The following is a 23846-nucleotide window of genomic DNA, read 5'->3' as shown; positions in this document are numbered from 1 at the left end:
TCGGACACGACTGAGCGACTTCACTTCACTTCCAGAGAGAAAAAACTGTTGTGTGAGCTCCCAGTCTGGGGGGCTCCGTTAGGGGCGCCCGGGCACAGGAAGGCCCGGGAGCGCCCAGGGCAGGGCAGCCACCTCGAGGCCCTCAGAGGAGGCGCCTCCTTTGCCCTGGTCCAGCCGCCGGGCTGTTGCCCCCTCTGCTCCACGTCGCTGGGAAGAATCAGATGATTAAACCGGCTGGGAGCCCCGCCTCCTGAGGTCTGCCATCGTCTAGCACTTTGTGGCGGCTCTGGCTCTAGGACCACAGCGCCTGCGTCGTGGGGCAAGGGTGGGGTGCTAAGGTGCTGTCAAAGCCGCCTCTCCCAGGCCAGAGCTGAGCGGATCCGCGGGAACTTCCAGCATCTCACAGTTTATATTTGGAACCACGAGAGACTTACTCCCCTGCCGCCCTCGAAGTGCCCTCCAGTCTGGGCAAGGGCCCAGGGGCTGCTTACCCACAGGCTCGCCCTGAGCACTAACCCAAGGGACCTCCAACCAGAGAATCGCTCCACGAGGCTTCGCCCCAACCCAGCCTCCACTGGGCAGCTCAGCCAAGGGCTCCCTCGGCGGTGAAGCCCAGCACCCATCTGCCGGTGGGAGGGGTGGCAGTGAGCTGAGGCCATCACGTCTCCTCTTCAATGGGACTCAGCTAACGCCAGCCACACAGAAAAGGGAGGTGCCTGAGACGAGGGCGAGGTTCTCTCCTCTCTGCAGATGCTCATGTGGAACGTTCCGCACATCCAGGCCCTGAGGCTTCCACAACACCCTCTGTTCACCAAAGCGGTGCCCGACCCAGGGAGAAGAGACTCAGAGAGGAGAGGCCCACATCCTGGGATATCGCGGGGTAGCGATGGCCCTCTTGGGAACACAGGCTCCCATGTGATCCCAGGGGATGCACTAACAGGGTGGGTGGGGGGCCGGGCAGGTGGAGGAGGGAGGCGGTCTGAGGGCGGAGTCCAGCTGGCCTTGGGAGGAACCCAGAGAGGGAGAAGCAGGAGGCAGGCACTCAGGAGGGGGCTGTCACACGGCCAAGTACCCCGGGTGCCTTCCCTTGCACCAGGGAAGGCAGATAAGCAGGACAGATATATGAGATAACGCAGAATGAGGACACCAGGAAAGGCAGATAAGCAGAGCGTGTCCCCCTCCATGCCCCATGGCCTGGCAGACGTCCCTAACCTACCTGCTACCCCAGCAGCCACGCCTCAGTGGCCCCATCCTTCTCAGCACAGGCACGCTGGGCCCACGGCTGGAGAGTGGAACCCACCAGTGAGGCTGAGCCTGTGACAAGGAGCCAAGGGCAGTGGAGGGAAAATGCAGTCCTCTCACGGGGAGTCTGGCTCTCCACCGAGTGGGCCGGCGTCCAGAGGCGGCCCAGGCTCCTCCGAAGAGAACCAGGGTCGGGAAACGCCCGTGTCTGGAGGTGCAGGCCCCACAGAGGACTAGACTCCCCTCTCTGCCCTGGCCAGGGCTCAGCGGCGGTGTGCCCCAGACCCCTGCCCCGCGCTCAGGCAGGCACAGCTTGAGGACTGCCCCAGCCACCCACACCCTGCTTCCCGCCCTGGAGCCGGGCTGCCTGGGAGAACACTGGCCAGGAGGGTACCAAGGGGGCCGGCTGGCTGACCGCGGGCTCCCGTGGACACACAGCTGCGGCCGGCCACGTCTCCCGTGTCCAGCCCCCGCCCCAGCCAGCGTGGAGGACCACGTGGCCAGCAGCCCCTCGCTCTTTAGGAAACAAGGTCAGACCACGCCTGAGCCGCCGGGGACAGGCCAGGGAGAGACGGCAGGCGAATGAGCACAGCACACACCAGCAGGTGTGAACGAGCGTGGAAGAGCGGCCACCGGGCCCCGGAGGTGCCTGTCACCGCAGCCACCCGAGCCTGGACGGGGCAAGGCGCACCCCCAGGGTGCCCCCACCCTGGCTGGTGCAGAGCCCCAGCACCCCACCTCCTCATGGCTCGGTCCCGAGACAGCCCCTCCTGACGGCCTTCAGTCACCAGCGCCCTGGAGCGGCAGGGGAGGCCTTGGGGAAGCCAGAGTCGGGGCAAAGAGGCCACAGAACGAGCCGGCCCAGCGCCAGAGGGCGAGGGCAGGGGGAGGGCGGGGAGCAGACCACAGCAGGGCCCCAACCCAGCTGCGCCCACCCACCCCCGTCTCTGGCCCTCCTGGGCATCTGCAAGCAGAGGCTCTGAAACGGTGCACAGAGAGAGAGGGCTGAGGAAAGAGGAAACCCCCACCCCACCCCACCCGGCACTGCGACTCCTTGCAGGAAGGTCAGGCCGCCCGGAGGCGCCCACCCAGCCCCTCCGTCCCAGCCCAGGGTCGCCCAGCGCAGCCGGGAGCCGCGCCCACAGGCCCCGCCCACATGCACCTAAAGCCCGTCTCCGGGCCTAGACCCCCGCGGAGGGGACGGGACGGGGACAGCCGTCTGGGATGAGCTCTGCCGCCTCCATTAGCTCCTGGAACTGCTCCTAGAGATCCTCGCGTGCACCGCGGGTGCTGCTTGTTCCCGCTTCCACGCTTCTTTCACTCACGCTGTCCTCCCTGCTCCCCGCTGTCAGCCTGGAGGCTGGCTCCCCGGTCAGGTTTCCCGGCTCTTGGCTCACCTTCCTTTCTCCTGAGGTTCAGCTTTTCTTTCTCCAGATCTCAGTTCCACCTGCTTTACTGAACAACGAAGTTTACCCTGTGCGGTTTTAACGACGGTTACTTTTCGGGGGCATGGGGGGCCCTGACCACGCTGTGGGTGCTGGGCTTAGTCGCGCAGTGGTGTCCGATGCTTCGTGACCCCATGGACTGCAGCCCGCCAGGCTCCTCTGTCCATGGGATTCTCCAGGCAAGAATACTGGAGTGGGGTAATGCCCTCCTCCAGGGGCTCTCCTCAACCCAGGGATCGAGCCCAGGTCTCCCCATTGCGGGCGATTCTGTATCGGGAAGCCCACTGATCATTCCCACCCATAGATACACTGTGAATTACCACTTCTTGGAGCAACGACCCTTCGAGAGCTTTGAGGGCATGGCCAGGCTGCACCCAGAGGGCTGGCCCCTCCCACAGCGTGTGACAGACGCCTTCTGCACAACCCCCTGAGGGACACAAGCAAGTGGGCGCCCCTTCCCTCAAGACAAGCAGCATCAGGGCCTGCACCCGGAGGCTCGGTGCAAAGAGCCTTTCCTCCCTGAGGCTTCATCACTGATCATCAACCAGAGCCCCAAACCCACAGACCATGAACCCACAAAAGAATCGGCAGCTCGGGCTCATCAGACACCTGGACGACCAGAGGACGCCACTGCCTGGAGCCAAGGACAGTGTTTGGGGAGGGTCGGGGCACCCTGGATGGACACAGCCCCTGCCTTGTGAGGACAGGCTCTTTAAAGGAGGGGCCTTGCCTCAGACGTGGCCTCAGAGACGCACCCGACTCAAGAATGCCAGCCGGACCGAGCCTTCGCACAGGGAGCTCAGAAGGGCTGACCCGCAGCAGGGCAAACAGGGCACGCTTTCTAAAAAGGAGGGTGGTGGGCGTCCAGGCCTGGGGCCTGGGGCATCAGCAGCTTCCACACGCCAGGGAACCCTGAAAAACGGTGTGAAACGCCACGAAGGCTCCGTCAGATGTGAACACAGCAGATTCCCTGTCTTGCTGGGAACAGCGCCCGAGAAACGCATGTGAACACAGCAGATTCCCTGTCTTGCTGGGAACAGCGCCCGAGAAACGCCGACACGCGAAGAATACGCGGCTCCCAGACCCCGCTGATGTCAGGAAAGTGAGAAAGTGAGAACATCCCTTCCTTGGAGCGGATGAAAGAAGGTGCGTGGAAAGACCTCTGGAGCAGGTGTGGGGATGAGACAAGCAGATTCCTGCCAGCAGGCCCAGCCTAGTCCCGTGACTAACACGGGGAGCTTCTCTGGGTATCAACTTCCACATCCATACACAACTCGGACTGCAAGGAGATCAAACCAGTCAACCCTCAAGGAAATCAACCCTGAATATTTATTGGAAAGACTGGTGCTAAAGCTGAAGCTCTGATACTCTGACCCACTCTGAGCTAACTCTTCACACCAGGTGGAAGGTCTGAAAGGATCCTGATGCTGGGAAAGGCTGAAGGCGGGAGGAGGAAGGGGCAACAGAGGACAAGACGGCTGGGTGGTTATCCCCGACTCCTTGGACACGAGTGTGAGCAGCTCTGGGAGATGGTGAAGGACAGGGAAGCCTGGCGTGCTGCTGTCCATGGGTCACAAAGAGCCAGACACGACTGAGCGACTGAACAACAACCGCCTCGGGTACCAGACCAGTCAGCCTCAACCCACGTGCGTATAAGCATCTCTGGCACGGCCCACACCAGGTCTGCAGAGGGCAGACGCTCCAGGGTCCCTGCTCATGGGGTCCTCCTTGGGGGGTGGGGGGTGGGGGGCTGGATAAAGCTGCACCTGTCCAGATGCCAGATAACCTGGTACCCTCAGAAGCAGAGGCTGGGAGAGGACATCCCCCTCGCTCTCTGACGCCCAGGAAGAGCCAGTCAGAGATGCCCCATCCTGACACCCCGGGCTCACCCCTGGGTCAGCCCCCACCCAGGCTCGGGCCTTGAGGATGAGAGCCAGACCGCTGGCTCACAGGCAGCAAACATTCACTCACCCCCATGGAAACTCAGCCAGGCTGCCAGACCACCCTACACAGAGCCCACTGCGCCGCTGTTCCCTGATTAAAGCTTTACTGGATCAACAGTAATAAAGCCGTCCCAAAGAAAGCCATCTGAGGCAATGCCGTTTTTTAAGAAAAACCACTCTCTCCACAGGCAAAAGCCACTGAAAATGACACGGCTGCGTCAAGGCAGTTTCGCTGGGTCTCTGCAAAGGCCCTCCTGGTGTTACCTGGAGGCGAACCAGGTGCTGGGGGTCTGTCCGTCCCCAGAGAGGTGGGACCCGGCGCGCCCACCCCACGCTTCTGGGTGAGAATGTCAGCCCCTGCTTATAACCTCTCGCATGGAGGGCGGACTCCGAAGCTGGTAGTGGAATGACGGTGGTGTGGCCAGGAGGAGTGGTCTGGAGTCACGCCCCTCGCCAACCAAAGGCCTTCCTCCCGACAGCCGGCTCTGCGGGAGGATTCAGGGTTTGGCACGCGGAGGCCAGGACACCAGGATGACCACCCCCTCAACCCCAGGTCCAGCCTGGACACTGATGTGGTCCGTCACACAGAAACCGGAAAAGCAGCCGGAAGCTCAAAGCCAAACAGAGAGCCCAGCGGGGGAGGGGCTGAAGCATCCCCCAGCTCGGCTCAGGGCCAACCTGGGACAGCGGCCGGGAGGGCCTGGCTTGCCTGGGCCCTCGGCCAAAGCCACCCTGAGCCCCGAAGGCTGGATCTGGATGGGCCCCCACCCTACGCCCCCCGCCAGCCAAGCACCCTCTGCGGCGTCCCACGTCTGAGGGACGGCCAGCCCAGCCCACCCTCCTCCTGGGCCCTGAAGCCGTCTCCGTCCCTCCCTCCCCCAGCACTGCACCCCACCGAGCCCCTCCTCCCCAGCCAGTGCAGGCCCGGTCAGTTTTCCTGCGGGGGTGGCTGCATCCGCCCCCACCCCAGCCTCCCTGACTCTGGGCCTGCCCTCCGAGCCCCTCCCAGCAGTGCAGACACAGAACTTTCTGGAGCCAAACCCAGGCACATGGAGTTCTCTCCCACCCCTTCTGGGACTTCTTGGCCCCCAGGATGAGGCCACCCACCCACCGACCACACCCTGCCTCCTTCAAGGCAGTGGCTTCGAGGCCCTGTCACCTCCCCGAGGGATGACCCCGCCTCCCATGGGCCTTCCCCACTGCCGCGCTCCTCCCAGACTCTGGACCCCTCAAAGGAAACACAGTCTCACCCATCGCTCCCTCACCCTGAGGGCCAGTTGCGCACAGGCTTAATAAATCATTCCCTAAGAGCCAGACAGTCCAGAGCACCGGTGCCAACTGCAGGAAGAGGTGGTCAAATCCAGGAGGTCTTCCTGGAAGAGGTGAGACTTCCAGCAGACTTTAAAGGAACAGAGAGCTCCAACAGTGCTCGGGAAAGCAGGCCCTCGAGAAAAGAGGCAGCCCACCCACACCCCGTCATGCCAGGAGAATCCCACTGCAAGCGACGTGACTGCCATTCGACTGACGGGTGCAGAAAGGCCCCGGGCCAGGCATCCTCCGGGGAGAGCCCACCTGTGGCCCAGCACGGTCCCCGCACACCACGCAGTGACTCAGACAGGAACCAGTGCCTGGCGCGTCCTGGAGAGGGCAGCTTCCAAAGTGGAGGGTGGGACCCGCTCGTGACCCAGCACCCACCAGGAGCCAGGGAGCAGGCCCACCCGAGGCCAGAGACCCCGGGATCTCACACAGCCACGTAGCAGCCCATTTCACAGAGCAGCCAAGTGAGACTGCGGGGAGCAGGGCGACGGAGGCGCTCGTCCAGGGACCACGTCCGCCGTGGGGCAGGCCCGGCCCAGCTCCTGGCCACCCTGAAGAAGGGGGCACGGCTAGGACCCGCTGGGCTCACAAGCCCCCTGGGTGCCCGCGGGCTGCAGGCTTCGGGAGGCCTCTCCCCCAGGCCTGGCCTCAGACGAACCCACACATCCCCAGGAGGCCCAGCACCTCCCTCCGTCTTCGAGGCCCACCGCCAGCCCCTGGCCAGGCCCCATCCGAGGACTGTCCTCAGGGACCCAGGGGCCGGCACAAAGGCCCCAGCCCCCCACCCCCACCCCGCATGTCACAGTGGCCTCAGGTGCCAGCTGAGCCCGCAGGCGGGCGGTTCGGCCAGCGAGCCCCGATCCTGCAATAAATTACCTCCCCGGCACTCTCGTGTGACTCCACAGCTCGGCTCGGCCTGAGCCTGCCTGGCTAACAGATGTTCCGTTTAAGCGGCTAAATCACCACAAGCACACCCAAAGAGATGACAGGCCAATTTCTCCACAAGTACAATTTCTCCCAAGGCTTATTTGCATGAAGACGGAGTAGCGTGTGAAAATTCTACCTAGACTTTTTTCGGGGAAAAAAAAACATTTTTTTTTTTTAAGACACACATGAGTTGAGAAAAGAGAAGGGGTGTCAGCCCACGAACTGCTGATGGGAGTCCCGACGGGTATAAATTCCCACCTCACAGGAGCTCTCTGCATCCTGCGGGAATGGCTGCAGAGGCCGCGGGTGCGGAGGCCACAGCAGCGCAGCTCCACCTCAAACCGGTCGACGCAGACAAAGCCCCGTGCTTTCTGAGCCTCAGTTTCCAAACCTGTCAAATGGGTGCCGATGATGCCTACGCCACAGGGCTGCCCTTTGCCTCCACCCTGTGACTAATCGTCACCCCTTCAGCATTGCCAGGAGGCCCAGGAGGAGCCCAGAGCAGGCACGGCGAGACAGGGGGCTCTGTCTCACCCAGGGGACATTGGAGGGACTGGACACTCCCGCTGGAGACACTGTCCCGGCCGGGGCCACCCCCCACCGCTACCCAGAGGCGCCAGCCTGCACCTCCAGGAGCCACCAAATGGTAAAGCAAGAGAAAGGCTGGGGGCCAAAGCCACTCCACGGGGGCGGGGTGAGACACGGCCTTCTGCCTGGGCCGACCACTTCCCACCACCAGCAGGAGGCCCAGGCGGGAGGGAGGGGGCAGGGAGGGGACCCCAGAGCTGGTCCAGGGCACGGCCAGGCCACGGCCACAGGGCCACAGCATCAGCAGAACCCACTGTTCAGTGGCCACCACACTGCCTGTTTCCTGGTCCGCGGTCAAGAGGCAGGCCGGGCTCCCACCAAGCAGCTAGGGTGGACAGAGCCCTCGGTGGCCTCAAAGAAAGTGGACTCGGGGCCCCCAACAACCAGAGGAGGTGGGCGTCATCACCCAGACGTATTGGGACGCAGAGAGGCCCAGAGAGGGCACGGGGGAACGCAGACAGAGCGGGCCTCGTGACTCCAGAGTCCACTCCGGGCGTCCACGCCTGCGCCTGGGCCCAGCCAGTGAGCCACCCTGCTCCCGGGAAGCAGAGCCACACAGCCCACCGCAGAGAGAAGCCAGACCGTGAGCACACACACACACACACACGAGGGCTGTGGACGGTGTGGTTTACAGCCTGGGTTCACTGACTCGGTTATTCACTCCAGACAAGGCGTGTGTCCTCCACGGCCCACCCCTCAGCAGCGGCCACGGGAACAACCAGGAAGTGCACCGCCCGCACAGGACCCTCCAGCGGGTCATCCCCCAGCTCCAGCCTCCCTGCAGCCCTGGGGCGGGGAGGCTCCGGGAATCTCACGTCATCAGCCAGCTCAGAGTGGCCAAGATGCTCCGGGACTCTGCCAATAACCCACGTGGCTGGGGGAAGCAGACGCCGCGTCTGCAGGCTGGTTCCCAGAGATGATCACAGCTCCCGGGACAGCCCTCCTTAAGGAGCGGCAGAAGAGGGGGCTTGTCACCCAGACACAGAGACTCACGGAGTCAGGCGCTTGGCGGCTCGCCTCAAGAGTGAGTCCACACACAGAGATCCTGGGCTTCCCCTGAGGAGACCCCAGAAGCCCCAGAGCGTCCCCCTTCCACAGTCACTTCGCTCAGTCATGTCTGACTCTTTGCGACCCATGGACTACACAGTCCGTGGAATTCTCCAGGCCAGAACACTGGAGTGGGTAGCCTTTCCCTTCTCCAGGGGATCTTCCCAACCCAGGGATGGAACCCACGTCTCCCACATTGCAGGCGGATTCTTTACCAGCTGAGCCACCAGGGAAGCCCCCTCCCTTCCACACTTGGAGGCATCTGCGGAAGAACGGATGGCCCATTTTACAGGGGGACTAACTGAGACCCAGGCACAAAGCAAGTGGCCCAAGGCCTCCCTAGGGCCCATCTTCTCTCATCACCTCCAGGAAGGCACGTGGGGCACAGGGCATCAGGACACGGCCCTTCTGCACACAGAGGCTTCCGTCTGCCGGGCACCAGGCCCAGCCTGGCCCTGAGCTAGCAGGCCCGAGCATCTTCCCCTTCAGCCTCACGATCCTTCTGAGCAGGAGGAAGCAGTGTTCTCCCACAAAACTCGGAGACAACGGGAGACTTACCAAGTCAGACACCAGGTAATAACAGGCTTAGGTGCCTGCAAATGCCTGGCTCCCTCCCATGCCCCCGGGCGTCATCCGAGGACTCACCCCTCCTGGAGCATCTGTCCCCCGAGGCCACCAGCAGAAACCCCCCCAAGCGCCGTCTCACAGGCAGGAACAGGAGACGGAGAGAAGGAGCCTCGACCCACCCAGGCAGGAAGATGTGGCCAAAGAAACCGTCCGGCCGTCAATCCCCAGACGGCCCATCGGGCAGACCCCTCATGCCTGGGACCCCACCTGGGCCCCCAGGGACGGTGGCTGGTCAGATCGACCCGTCCCATCAGCCCCCACGTTAGGGCGCTCCCAGTGCAGGAAGGCAGGGTGCCGGACATCAGTGAGGTGAGCGCCCAGGTCCCACTCGGCCTCCCGGGCCGAGAGGACAGGCAACCGAGGAGGAAGGGGAGAAAGCAGGAGGCAGACTCAGAGCCAGAGGCCGACCAGGCTTGGCCCGGCCCGAGACTGACAAGCCAGAAGTGGGGGCCGGGGAGTCCCCACCCCACCCCCACCGAGCCAACTCACACGCATTCTGCGAGGCTCAGCTAAAAGGCACTTCCTCTAGCAAAGTTCCCTGCCCCCACATAGACTGGGGGACGCCCCCACACCCCTGCCCCCACCTAGACTGGGGGGGCACACACAGCCCCAGCTCCCCCACCCACCCGACACGGAGCCCCGAGCAGTGACGGAGCCCAGGTCTTCCCCAGTCTCCTCCTCCACCGACTCCCAGGTCATTCACGGCCACCCTCCGAAGCCAGCCCTGTTACTGCCTACAGAGGGGCCGGGTCCTTCTCCAGATCCTCAGCCAACAGGGACTCCGGGGAAAGCTCCCGGGGCGGAGAGAGGGGTGGCGTCATGTCACCACCACCCAACTCGCACAGACAGCCACTTCCCTCAGCAGCGGCAGGCAACATCCGCAGGGCTGACCGCCCCAGGGCCCAACGTCCACCCCGGGGCCTGACATCCACAGGGCTGACCGCCCCAGGGCCCAACGTCCACCCCGGGGCCCAACGTCCACCCCGGGGCCCGACATCCACAGGGCTGACCGCCCCGGGGCCCACAGTGGTGACCCCACCACTTCTGTCTGCCCAGAACCCAGGAGTGGTGACAGGGGCCCGGGTTCCCCTACCCCGGGCCATGCCCCTCGAGGACAGTCCCCCGAGTGCTCAGCGCCCACGGCAGAAAGCTACTGCAGGGGGCAGGCCACGGCCCCCAGCCCCCTCCCGGCCCCCCGGCTCACCTCCCGTCTCATCTCAGGGCGGCTCCCCGGGCCCAGCCTGAGACCCCCCACACGGGGGTGGAGTGGGGCTTAGGCTGGATGTTGGGCAGATCTTGCCACTCAGAGGAGCTCATCCAGCTTTCGGAACCCCTGCGGTCAGCATCCGCGTCCCGAGGCTACAGACAAGGCAGGTGATTTACCCAACATCACAGGACGGACCAGTGACAGACACAGGCTCTCCCTTCCCTGTCCTGTGTGGACCGGGGCAGGCCCCGTGGGCCTGGCTGACCCCACAGGCGCCGTGGGCTGGCACCGCTAAGGGCCCACGGAGGAGTCTTAGGTCAGAGGCAACACTTAAGTGTTCCGGATCTCTAAAAACACTGTTTGGGGCGCTCCCTGACAGTCCGGTGGTTACGACTTCAGCTTCTAACGCAGGGGCGTGGGCTCCGTCCCCGGTCAGGGAGCGAAGACCCCACGTGCCTTGGGGCCAAAGAAACGGAACAGAAACAGCACTGGACCAAATTCAGTGACGACCTTAGAGCTGGTGCACGTCAGGGGACTCTTTCAAAGTGAGTGAGTGTACGCTGTCCGTGCATTTGCCTTGACGCACGTGACTTAACATTCCTTTCGGAGGAAGGACCAGCTCGGGGACAGGTGTCCAGGCCACACACCTCCTTGAGCTCCTCTCGAAATCCTCCGCCCAGCCCCACGAGGGTGGTGCTCCTGTTCATTGCAGTAAGGTGTACAGAACACGGGCCTCCCTGGCGGCTCAGGGGTAAAGAACCCCCCTGCCAATGCAGGAGACAGGGCTTTGCTCCCTGGGCCGGAGGATCCCCTGGGAAGAGGAAATGGCAACTCATTCCAGCGTTCTTGCCTGGAGAAAGCCCTGGACAGAGGAGCCTGGAGGGCTACAGTCCACGGGGCCGCGAGAGTCAGCCACGACTTGGCGACCAAGCAACAGTGACGCATGTGAGGGGACTCCCTGGTGGGCTCGTGGTGAGAACTCACTGCTTTCACTGAAAGGGCCTCGGCTCAATCCCCGGCCGGGGAACTAAAGCCCCACAAGCCTCACAGCCCAGCCAAAAAAAAAAAAAAACACACACACACAACAAAATCTAGAACTTTCCCATGTTGTGCAACGACTCCAGCAATTAATTCCAGAACCTTCCGTCACCCCGAACAGAGCCGTACCCATTGGCAGTCACCCCCCTCCCCCGCTTTCCCTCCCACACCCCTCCCCGGCGACCAGCAACCTGCCCTCTGTGTCCGCGGATTTGCACGTCCTGGCATTTCTCAGAAACGGAATCACGCGGCGCTTGTCCTCCTGTGTCTGGCTCCTGTCACTCAGCGTAACGTTTCTGAGGCCCACCCACGCCGGAGGGTCTCCGGGCTTTGTTCCCTATAGCTGAGGGCACCCCAATGACTGGTTAGACCACACGCTATTTACCCATCGCCTGCCGTGGAAGATGCTGTTTGTCCTCATCCTACAGAGGAGGAAACCGAGGCTCCATGAAGGTCAAGCTCAAGGGCCCACAGAGATCCGTGGCAAAGCCCAGGCTCCAGCCCCAGGCCCTCGCCACACCGACTGTGCCCCGCCATCACGAGAGAGGGGCGTCTGGTCCCTTTACGGCGAGCAATCCAGAGGGGCGGGGAGGGCACGCGGCAGATGGGATGGGAACCAGGGGGGCCCCGCCCCATCCCCAGCCTGGGCCACACCCTGCGGCCCTGCCTCCACCTGCTTCCTTTGAGCCCTGTGGTGACAAAGGAATTGAACCACTTCTGGCAGAGAGAGGCCTCCCGCATCCGGTGGGCGCGCAGAATCCACCCGAGCGAGGGGTCTGCCAGGCGGAGACGGCAGCGGCTGGGCTCTGAGAGGCACCCCTCGCGCCCAAGACTCCTCGATGCTTGCCTCCAGTCCCAGCAGCCAGACAAGCCGGGGGAAGGGAGCTCAGATGCCCCGCCTCTGGCGTGGAGGGTGAAGGGAGGGTCTCGGAGCTTAGGGCCAGGGAGGGAGCGTCTCAGGATGTGGCTTCAGGACCTTAAGGTGTCTAGAACCTTCCACCTCCCCAGGGGGCCTTGGAGGCATGAACAGACTAAACCTCTCCAGCTGCCCTGAGCGCCGGGCACCGGGAACCAGACACCCGGTGTGGCTGGAAGATGGGGAGGTCCATGCTGCACGCACGACCCTCCACCTTCACTGGGCCAAACCCGGCAGGAACACTGCCAACCACAGCCGGCCCCACGGGGAGGAGACCAAAACCCAGGCCTTGGAACCCCTGCGTGAGGAGGGCCAGCCGGGTGAGCCCAGCCCAGGACTGCGTGGCCGGGCAGGCGACTCGGCGACTCGGAGCCACAGCCGCCCAGAGGGCTGCACTGGCCCCTCACCCGGGGGCCGGGGGTCGGGGGTCACCCACGAGCTCCGCACCGTGCCTGCACCCTACCCCTGATGGCGTCCTACGCGTGTGAGACAAATACGTCCATCAGGCAGATGTGGATGAAGCCTGGAGAAGTATGGACAGTGTGTTTCAGAGGGAGACGGGCAAAGGCAGGGCTGGGAGGGACGGGGAGGCGCACGGAGCAGAGAAACACCTGGAATCAAAACCCGCCCACCTGCGAGGGGACTGCAGTCAGGCGACGCGCCCTCTCGCACGCTGTCCTGCCGCCCCCTACGTTCCAGCACACATGCCTCTGGCTGCAGCCTCGAAGCCCCAGCAGAGCGGATGAACTGGTCTGAAGGCAGTGTGGAGACATCTCAAAAGCTCTCTGACAGCAGACGACAGCAGACAAGTGCCCGACCCGGCAGAGATGACAAGGCCTCGGGGGTTAGGTCGGGTGGGGGCCCATCCCTGGAAAGGCCTGGAAGCCACCGAGCCCACGGCAGGATGGGAGGCCAGGCAGCTGGTGGCCGTGCTCCCACCCGCCTGGACCCGCTCTCACCGGATACCACATCCGCAAGCTGCCTTTGTCACCAAACGCACAAAACCAAACAAACCAATTCACAAGCGTTTACAGCCTAAAGTTTAAACCGGTTCATGGGGACGAGGAAAGTGTGTTAAAGATAAATATTTTAATCCTTATATAAACTCCGCAGTGATGACAGGTCCCACAAAACAGAGCGTGCACTCCCAGCAACACGCAAGCTTCCGAAGGTGGGGAGCTTCACGTGGGGGCCGCCCCACGGGCTCCTGTCCCGGCCAGCGGGCACCCCGAGCGCCGCCCCACCTCCATCTGGGGCCGCGTGGTTATTATTCTTGTTTATGTCTGGGATTCAGAAACTGAAACGGCCTGGGCGGCCACGGGATGCTGACCTCCGGAGAGTCCCCGGAAAGTGTGGCGCCTCAGAGGGCTGAGAACACGGACAGAGCGGGGAGAGGGGGGTCATCCAGGCTGAACTGGAAGCTTCCCTGGCTGGGGGGGGGCGGTGGGAGGGTCCATCCCACCCAGGCCAAGAGCCAGCTCCCAACCCGGCACGCATGAGGTCCGTGCCCCCGCCCCAACTGTCCTGAGTCAAGCTCAGGGGCTTCACCAGGGAGGAGCAGAGCCCCAGGCCACAAAGGGCCAGCCGCCCAGCGTGAGGGTGTGGAGCGGCAGGGCAGGGGCACCACCCACTGAGCGTCAAGGTGGAGCTGGGCAGCCGGCCGGCTCTGGGTTCAGGCATTGCGCGTCCCCTGCCTCCTCACCCACTGGGACCATGCCAAGGCTGTTTAGCTGGCAGAGACAGAGGAGCAAAGTGAAGGGCACTCTAGAGGCCAAAAGACCTGGGCGGCTTGGCCCGAGGCCTCTGCCATCATGCAGCTGGGTGTCCCAGGGCCGCCTGTCACCCCTCCATTCACGGGGCACAGCCGCCCAGCCCTGCGCCTCACAGGGTCTCCTGAGGCCCAGGGGAAGTGCCATGGCCGGCCTGCCAGGGAGCAAAGTTTCTCAGGACAGAGCATGGCCAGGCAGCAGCCATCTGCCGGGGGCAGTGAGGGGTGCGGAGTGGGAACCCTCTATCCCTGCCTCTGCCCCCACTGAGCCCCACCCCTACAGTAACCACCAACCTTGAGTTACCTGAAGGCATCTGGTTTCCCAGGGCAGTTTAGGCGCCACCTCCTCCATGAAGCCCTCCATGGCCTCCCTGTCCCCAGGAACCTGAACATCCATATCGGCTGAGGACCAGCACAGCCGCAAAGGACAGGACAGCAAGTACTGCGCCAGCCAGCCAAGAGCCGCTCAGAAGGAAGCGGCAGAGAGAACGGGTAAGATCCTTTCCGTTAGGCCCACCGGCCTGGGTCCTCCACTTGGGCCCAGGGTCCTCCATGCCCCCCACACACACCACCTGGGGCAGGAGGGGGGTGGAAAACCCGGGGCCTTGGCATCCCACAGGGGGCCATACCACCAAGAGGCCTTACAGCCGTTAGAGGCGAAGGGAGGCCAGGTGGATGGTGGAGGCCCTGCCCCGGGAGGCCGCCAGCGAGCCAGGGCCAGTGACCAGCCTGCGGGAACAAGCTGGCCACCTGGGCGTGGGGTGGAGGCACGGTGTTCCGAGGCTTACCAGGCCTGGCGAGAGGCAGGCCCACATTTTCTCTCCAAATCCTCCCGACGGCCTGAGAGGCGACCACAGTCAGCCCCGGTCCAAGCAGGGAGACCGAGGCCTGGCCAGCCAGTGGCACGTCATCACAGGGTTCTCGCCGCAGCCGAGCGGCCGAGCGGGGGCCCCCTCCACGGCCGCTGCAGGCAGCTCAGCGGGCTGAGGGTGCAGAAGCCTGGGCCACACTCGCTCCGGGGACGCGGTGAGGTCATCGCCACCGCGCTCAGCACGGTTTCCGGGCACCAGGTGAGCCCGGAGGAAGCTTTGTTCCCTGGAGCAGTTCCTGCCTGAGCAGCCCGTGCCAAGGGCTCTGGATACAAATGGAGACATAATTGCAAACTGTGATGGGAACGGGGAGGGGAGGATCCCCGGGGACCAGGACACGGGCAGGCTCTGGGAAGAGCTCTGAGCAGGCGAACCGCAGCCTGGCTCTCCCCAGCCTCCAGGCTAAGAAAGGTTTTCACGTTTTTAAATGGTTAGAAAAAAAAATAGTTAATTCCTGACACGTGAAAAGTATCCGAAATTCACATCTCTTTCTACCACGCACAGACCCCCCACTCCTTCACAAATCATCCAGACCGCCTTCGCCAAATGAGGGCAGAGTCCAGTGTTGGCAAGGGGACCATCTGGCCCACCGGGTCCGGAATATTTACTACTTGGCCCTCGACAGACAGCATCTGCCAACTCCTGATCTGGGAAGACAGGCGGCGGTGGCCGGCTGGGCGCCAGGGCAGGAGCAGGACCCAAGGGGCAGTCAGCCCTGCCCTCATCCTGGGAAACCTCGGCCGCAGGCACGGCCTGGACACAGGCACAGATGGCGGGGCCGGAGGACACCTGGCTGCCCGCGAGGGGCCAGCCGCGGCCGTGTGGAACCTCAGGGCCAGAAATGGCTCCAACGAGGCCCCAGAGTGGGGTCACCGTGTGGCTGCCTGCCCTGGTCAGGCCCTGGGCCCAGGCACAGCTGAGTCCTCATTCCAGCACCCACACGCCCCGCTTCCAGGCCCCAGGCCACACACGGACACCACGGGTCACCCCTCAGCACAGCCTCCCGCCCGGGACTCAGCAGTGCTCTCCCCGCCCGCCAGCGGTCACCCCAAAGCCGGGGGCTGTCATCTGCACCCACAGCATGAACAAACCACGTTCCCCCGCCGCCAGCCCGTGCCCACCCACGACCAGGGCAGGGGACACCCGCCAGCCTTCCCTGCCGACTCCAGACCCAAGCCTCAGCCCCTGGCCTCCCCTCCGACACACACACCCAGGCTGCAAGGGCCCTCCAGCCAGCACGTCAGCGCCCGGGGCGCCCCGCCCCCCGCCTCTGCGCTCCCCTCCCCCACACCAGCCCGGGGGCACCCACTGGGTGCCCACGGACCCCGCCACCTGGAAATGCCAGTGCTCAGGAAGCCTTTGGCATCACCCCCCTCAGGAGCCTTCCCAGGCGTTTGTCCTAATCGCCCTCCTCGCATGAAATTTTAATACCACAGATGCACTGGGTATCTGCTCTTTTCTCTCGGTCCATCTGCGCTTGATGCAGGAAAAGAATATGCCTTCCGCATCCCCACAGATCTGATCTCTGGCCCCTTGGGCGTGGGTCACGCACAGTGCAGTCTCAGAATTAATGCGACGCAGTTCTCTTTACTTTTTCATACGACCACCAGGAATTTTTTTAAGAGATGGATGTGGCTCACATTTTTCTACTTGGCGGCACCGCTACAGACAGAAAACAAACGGAAAGGTGAATGCGTGTAGCCCTGTGTGCACAAGACACGCACACACGTCTGTGTTTACTTGGAGCACACGCGCACACACTGCCCAGGTCTGAGCGCTAAGCGGAGGCAGGGACACCACAGCAGAGGTGTGTCTGCAGCCAGATCCCAGCTTCACACCTACCTCCACACCGCAGACCCGGGGGCCCTTACACCAACGGCTGGCTCCTGAGCTGGGGCAAAATAAAACACAAGGTGACCTCAGGTATCTTGTGCTAGGAAGGCGACAGGGCTCAAAAAACGGTGGGGACGTGTCAAAAAGACTCACAGAAGCAGCTTGAAGCCCCGGCCCCTGGTCCAGCCTGAGCCCATCTGAGCATCAGAAAGAAGAGTGATGGTGACTGCCGGGAATCCGCGGAAGGGAAGGGGAGACCACAGCCCGGAGCGGCAGAAAGAGAGGGAGGAAAGGAAACGGGAAGGGCAGAGACGGGGAGCGAGGACCTGCTCAATGCACCTCCCGGAGAACATTCGCGATCTACACGGGGAGATGGACACCGTGGCGTCGAAGGACTTCAAGCTGATGCCCCCGGCGAGGAACCCCGCACCCCCTGCAAGACAGGATCCAGGAGGCACCGCGTAGCCGCTCCACCCGCTCCAGGTCCAAAGCCTGAATCCGACACGAAGAACCAGCAGCTGAACCCAAAGGCAGGGACATTCCGCGACAAAAGGGAAGCTTCAAAAGCGGCAAGGTCGGGAAAATCAAGGTGAGGCGGAGCGGCCGGCCCGGCCCCCAGGTGGACCCTTGGCTGAAATGGGCGTCTGTGGAGACTCGCGTCCAGATTTGGGTGGATTCGGTGGTGGCAGCCTCGCCACTGTCTTCTGGGTCCGGGGGGCTGCGGAGGGGACCTTGTCTGTAGGAGACCTGAGGCGGTGCAGGGCGCCAACAACCTCTCACGGGTGTCAAGACAAGTTCAAAGTCAAAGCAAAATCTGACTTAGCAGAAAAGGCTTCCTTGCTTCCCCGCAAATGGGCCCTCGTCTCCCTGCTCCCCGCCAGCCCGGGGGCCGCACCCCGAAACCTTGGGAACCGGGTCTCCCTGCCTGCGCTCAGGGACTCTCCGGACACTCAAAGGGCACTTCTCCATCCTCGGGCGCCTCAACGGCCTGCTGCGCGTCCGGCTCGCCGGAAGCCTCTCAGAGCGGGCACCAGGCACCTGCTGGGCTGCACTTGTTTCTCAAAGGAAGGCTCAGAATGACCCAGGAGCAAACGGGGGTACGGCTGTCAGAGGCCCAGAGACCCCTTGGGAGGGCTCACATCACACGGCCCTGGGGAGGGAGGGCAATCTAACCAACTCCAGGGTTTGGAAGGGTGAGCAGCGAGCGTGTCCTGAGGGATGCTTGTCACTGAAGCAAACCATGGGGAGCGCAGGGTCAGAGGTTCACACCGGGACACGAGAGGCCAAGGGCCAGGCTCGCAGCGCTACAGGACAGGGGGGAGTGAAATCAGAGCCGGCTTCCTAGAGGAGGTGGCTGCTAGACTCAGCCCCCACAGGAAGACGCAGGCCGAAAGCAGGGGCGGTCTCCCAGCACGGGCCCAGCGCAGGCTTGGGGGCGGAGGAGGCAGAGGGGTTGGCACGAGGAAGGCTGGAGGTGTGGGTCAGGGGAAGCCCTCTCTGCTGGCCCTGCGGGCTGCCTCCCCAGCCTGTGTCTCCGAGCAGGAGGCTGGGCGGCTGGTCCCCAAAGGTCGAGACTGCGGACTAAACGCAAGGGCTGGCTGCTGGCATCAGCAACCTCAGGACGCCATAACCCAAGCTGCTCGGGACACACAATCTCGTATTCGGATCAGCAGATTGTGGCCATGCCTAATTAGTTTAATTAAACCCAAGGTGGCTGCCAGGCATTTTGGATTAAAAAAAAAAAAAAATTAAAGCACACCCTGCCAGCTCCAGAAGGGCAGGACAAAGGAGCAACTTGGGGCTGCCTGAGAAGCCTTCCTCGTTCCTGGCTCTGCACACGGGAGACACTCAGTAAGTGCACACGGCTATGATGCGTCTTCAGGGCCAACAACCCAGCGGAGGTCCACTCTAATGCCCTGAGAATAGAATGTCACCTGTCACAGGAGAGGCCAGAGCAGCATTCTGGAAGGAGGGGACTTCGGGCAGGCCTCTGGGCTGGCTGGGGCCATGGAGAGGCGCGCAGGGGCCACAGGGAGATGGAAAAGGGCCCCGCCCACTGGCCAGCAAAGTAGCCAGACCCCACAGGAAACAGGCAGGCACGCCCCGCCCCACCCATGGAAACAGACACACACCAGGAACAAGCTGAGAAGCAGGCCCGGAGCACCCGTCAGAAAGCCAGGAAGAGGCCAGAGAAAAGGTTTCTGAAATCAGAATTCACTTAAACAGGCCTGAAAGGGAGGCCCAACCTCATGCTTCCGTTTCACCACCAGTTACCTGTGTGACCTGGGGCAAGTCCCTCGCCCTCTCTGAGATGTAGCTGTCTGATTTATGAAGCAGGGGTGGGGACTTCCCCAGCGGCTCGCTGGTTAAGAACTCGCCCGCCAATGCAGGGCACACGGGTTCGATCCCTGGTCGGGGAAGGCCCCACTTGCCACGGAGCAACTAATCCCGTGCACCTAGACCCCACGCCCCGAAACAAGAGAACCCACTGCAGTGAGGAGAGGGGCACACACACGCGCGCATCTCAACAAACAGCTGCTTGCTGCAGCCGGAGAAAGTCCACGCGCAGCAGCAAAGACCCGACGCACCCAAAAACATTGTAAGACAGGAACAAGGGCGGCCTGTGCCTCCCAGGACGGGCAAGAAGGGGCAGCTGCGGTTTTCTTGGGATGCAATCACCACGGACCAGGAGGACCGCGTCCTCTTCCCTCCTCCGTCTCGGGCACGAAAGAGCCCCACACAGCAAAGAGCAGCCACACAGACAGACCCCACGTTCCTCTCCCAAACCCTGCACAGCCAGACGCGGTCCGCAGAATGTTCTTTAACTGGGAAGACACAGACAGGGCTCCCCAGCTAGCCCAGGTTTACGGAGCACCCACAACCAACCCCGTGCCAGCCACAGACATACAAAAACCGGTACGGCCAGCTCCACCCTCCATGAGACGACAGGCAGGGGGGTCCAGCCGTCAGCCACAAGGGGCCACGCCTGCCCAGGTCCAGGGAAGACTGCTAACGTTCAGTCAGCGCACAGCACTAAGGACGTTCTCCACCTTCCTTCGTGGAGCCCTCCATCACGGCTGTAAGGCGGCCACTACTGCCGTCCCCACTACACAGATGGGGAAACTGAGGCCCTTAAAGCAGTCACTGGCAGGAGGTGACGGTGCCCACCTCACTAAGAGCACTCGCCCGTCGGGCCTCCCCCCAGCCCAGCTCCCCTTGGTGCCCCTTCACCCGGGCTGGGGTGGGGGGTTCCAGGGACCCCAGGAAGTCTCTGCATTTCCAGCACTGGGGCTGAGCCAGCTACCTACCAGTGCCCAGCGGGACGGGGGTGGGGGGGCCAGCTCCAAGACCCAGCCCCGGCTGTGCCCCTCTGCCAATCAGCTGGGGGGGGGGGGTGGGCAGCCCTGCTGCTCACAGCCAGAGGCAGATACTCCGGGCCCAGCTCTGCCCCCAGCAGTTCCTGCTCCCCTCAGTTCCTCCAGCCCTAAAACGGGTCAGTTCTTCCCAACCCCCCAGGGAGAGGGCTGGATCTGTAAGAGCACCCCGCAATCAGGGCACCCGGCCCCAGGACCTGGGGCTGCTCAGCACTGACAGGGCCCGGGTCGACGCTGGCTTCAGGGAGCTTGGGGCCCTCCCTGGGCCATGTGCCACTGTGGAGCAGGAGGGTGGCCCCCTGCCCCCTCAGGACTCCTCTTTGTCAGAGGCCACACTATCCTCCTGGGGGGATGGGGAGGAGGAGTGCCCCCATCTCCTTGGAAACGCAATCACAGCCAAAGGGCAGAGGGCACACAGTCCAGCCTGGAAAAGCAGTGACTCATGCCATCCCTCCTCCCCAGCTCACTTCGGATGTCACACTTGTGAAGGGCCCTTGTCCATCCAGGCTTGCTGAGGGTCACAGAAGAGGGGCTCTGCTGCTGGCCCACTGCGGGATGGCCCCCTCAGAGGTGCTGGGGCGGGGGGGCTGAGGGGTCAGGAGAGCAGGAAGCAGCCTGCCCTCTGCTTAAGTCTCCACCAAGTTCCTTAGAAGCCAGAGAGGCAGCTCCTGCTGGCCAAGCAGACATTTTCCTGCCTGCCTGCCGGGCAGCCACATGCGCCTCCGCGCGACAAAGGCCACGCTTGAGGGTCCTGGGGAAGCCACGAGGGGCTCTGGTTCCCACTGAGTTGCAGGATCCGGGGTCGCGGCGCTGCCTGCTCCCTCCCACGGGGGTCAGGAGGAGGCTGAGGCCGGCGAGGGGGCGGCGCCCCCGGCCCACCCGCTCTCCCGGCCGGCAACGGCTCCCGGCTCCGCCGGCCCCTCCCGCCGCGCCCCGGGGCCCGCTGCCTGTCGGTTCGCCTTCCAGGGCGTCCAGCCACCAGGAGCAAAGCCAAGGGACACTACGCCTGAGGAGGCCACCGGCGCAGCCGGATCTCTGGGGTCCGCAAGGGCCGGGACTCGCTGGGTCCCGCCGCCAAGGCCCAGGAGGGAGAGCGGCGGTGGTGAGCGCCCCGCCGGGGCTCGATGTGCCCACATTCCCGGGAGGCGCGGACCCAGCCGCGGGCGCTCCCAGGCAGTGCCCGGAGGCGGCAGGGGCGCGCCCCGGGCTTGGGGGACTTTGGCTAACTTCGTGCCTCTGGGGATCGCCCCTCGGAGCAGCCGGCTCCAAGGCCCGGGGCGCGTCCACTCTCGGCTCCCCGTCCAGCCGCCTGGCGACGTCCCCGAGGCTGCTGCTGCGATCCGGGCCCCCGGGGCCGCCCGGCGGCGCGAACGGCCGCGCACCGGGGCCCCTCCCGGCGCGCCCGGACCCTCACCTGGGACATCTGCGGCCGGAAGTTGACGTCCTTGAGGTCGATGGAGCCGGGGCAGAGGTTGTGCAGCAGCTGGCACAGCAGGACGCCGTCGCGCAGCGCCTGGGCCAGGTCGAAGACCACGGCCGAGGGCCAGACGACGCGGTGGTTGGGCGGCAGGACCCTGCAGTCGATGAGCCAGCGGCCGCACTGCCGCCACTGCTCCATGGCGCCCGCGCCCGCCGGGCCGGCCAGCTCAGGGCCGCGCTCCGGCCAAAGTGCGGCGGCCGCGGGGCATCCCGCCCGCCCGCGCGGGGCTCGGCGGCCGGGGCGGGGCTTCGCGCGGGCGGCCCCGGGGGCCCCCGCCGCGCCGCCGCGCGTCCCCTCCGCCTCCGCCTCCTCGGCTCCTCGCCCACGTGCGGTCGCGGCGCGGGCGCCGGGCAGCCGGCCGGGTCCCCCCTTCAGACGCGCAAGTCCCTCCAGGCCCCGGGCCGGGCTCCGCGCAGCCCACCGCCGCAGCGCCCCTCGATCCGCGCCGCCCGGCGCCTCATTCTGCGCTCGGGGCGCCCCGCGGCCGCCGCAGCTCCTGCCCCGCCCGAGACAAAGGCCCGGAGGGTCGCCCGCTCCGCGCGTCCGGGGCCGGGGCCGCCCTCGCCGCCGCCGCTTTGTTCGCCCCGCCTTCGAGTTCAGCGCGCGGTGCCCGGCTACCCGACTCTGCAGCTCGGCGGCTCCGGGGTGCAGGGGGGCGGGGGCGCGGCCCGGGGGGGTGGGCGGCGCCAGGCGCGCCCCCGCCCCCTCGCCGCCCACTTCCTGCCCCGCGGCCGCGCTCCGAAGCTGCGCAGGGCGGGGGCAGCGGCGCGGCCGCGGCCCCAAGCCCGCGGACTTTCTCCGAGAGGCAGCAGGACTTTGGGGAACCTCTGCGCCCCGGGCGCGCGACCTCGCCTGTGGAGCGACGGCCGGTCGTGGTCTCTGCGCCCCTCCTGCGTTTCAGGAGGAGCTCGGGAGGTGGCCCTTGTCGCGCTGGGGGCCTCTGCGAGGTCCTTCGCGCAGGACAGACCCTGGAGGGGGCACAGGCTAGGCGGACTCGTCCGGCGCCCTCTCGGTCCACGAAGCGGCCCTGGAGGAGAACTCGAGGCGGGAGGCACACGGGCCAGAGACTCGCCCAGAGCCCCTTCCTGTCCTGTGCCCTGGGCAGGGACCCGCAGGAAAGCCCCCGATCGCGCACAAAGGCCGGGATTCCCCTGTTCTGTAACCCAAAGGCCTGCCACTGGCAGCTGCCCAGAGGGCAAACCCTGGCGTCGGAGATGGAATACGCGACATAGTAGGTGGGAGAGAGGAGAGGGGACGCAGCCAGACCCGGCCCTGGCTGGCGCCGCCTCCGCGCTGGCTGCGGGGTCCCCTGACCCTGCCTTGAACTCCTTCCTGGGCCACGCCCTCTGGGGGGGGGGAGTGGGTGGGCTGTGTTCCCAGCAGCTGGCCCCCTGCGAAGGTGGGCGGACTTCTAGGAAGAAAGTCTGGCAGTGAAAGGATGCGGATCCTGGCTCAGCTGTCAGGAGACCCGTTCTCAGCTGGGTGACCCTGGACAAGTGTGATCCCCTTGCCAAGACCAGTGCATTCTTGGGGTGAGGGTGGGGGTGACCAGTCCTTGGGCCCCCCACACTTGGGTTGAGCCCTGGGGCAGCACCGGGCAGCTGCCTTCCTGACCCAGATTGCCTCTTTTTTTTTGGCATTCCTAGGGCAGGAGCCAGGGCAGGGCGAGGGTCCGCTGAGGCCCCCTGCCACCCACCCCCCATTCTGGGCACTGGTCTCTGCAGAGAGTCAGGCTGGCCCCTTCCCAAACCAAGGAGGAAGCACGGGGACCCCGGGCAGGTTCTGGCCCATAGAGAGAAGTGAGGGAGGGGCTAGCCTCCCCGGGGCACACCCCAGACCCCACCCCAGACCCTGGCAGGAGTGACATCAGGCCAAGTCGCTGTCTGGGCGTCCTTCCTTCCAGGAGGAGGCAGGTGTGGCATCTTCGTGAACACGGATGGGAAAGAGCCAGCTTGAGAGGCCGGGATCCAGCCTGCCTCGCCCCTCGCAGCAGGCGGGTTCCTCCAGCATCGCCCTGAGAAATCACCAAGCGGGGAGAGGGCCAGGACGCGGCACCTCCCGCCGCTCCTCCTCTGAGATGCTGCAGGGCACCTTCCCCTGGCAGGACCCCCCACACACACACCATAGAGTGGACAGCCCCCTCCCTGTGGGAATCGCTGGTGAGGAGGGGACAGGAGTAGTTATCCGGGAGCTCTGCACAGTGCTGGGGGCGGATTGGGGTGCTC

The 23846-nt window shown here is 64.6% G+C and overlaps 1 protein-coding gene across 10 annotated transcripts in view; it reads right to left on the bottom strand.

Annotated features, from left to right (window-relative positions):
- The window catches only part of VAV2 (vav guanine nucleotide exchange factor 2), a 177556-nt gene extending 155745 nt beyond the window's left edge, over window positions 1–21811 (bottom strand). For all 10 annotated transcript variants that reach the window (XM_027966124.2, XM_060413729.1, XM_060413731.1 and 7 more), the window contains exon 1: window positions 21556–21811. In XM_027966124.2, coding sequence (XP_027821925.1) covers window positions 21556–21759 — 204 coding nt within the window. In that variant the 5' untranslated portion in view covers window positions 21760–21811. The remainder of the gene's footprint in view (window positions 1–21555) is intronic.
- Window positions 21812–23846: the final 2035 nt, after the last annotated feature.

The sequence above is a fragment of the Ovis aries genome, chromosome 3 (assembly GCF_016772045.2).
Source record: "Ovis aries strain OAR_USU_Benz2616 breed Rambouillet chromosome 3, ARS-UI_Ramb_v3.0, whole genome shotgun sequence".
Taxonomy (NCBI): domain Eukaryota; kingdom Metazoa; phylum Chordata; class Mammalia; order Artiodactyla; family Bovidae; genus Ovis; species Ovis aries.
The sequence above is the reverse complement of the archived record's forward strand: the minus strand, read 5'-3'. Positions and strand labels throughout refer to the sequence as shown.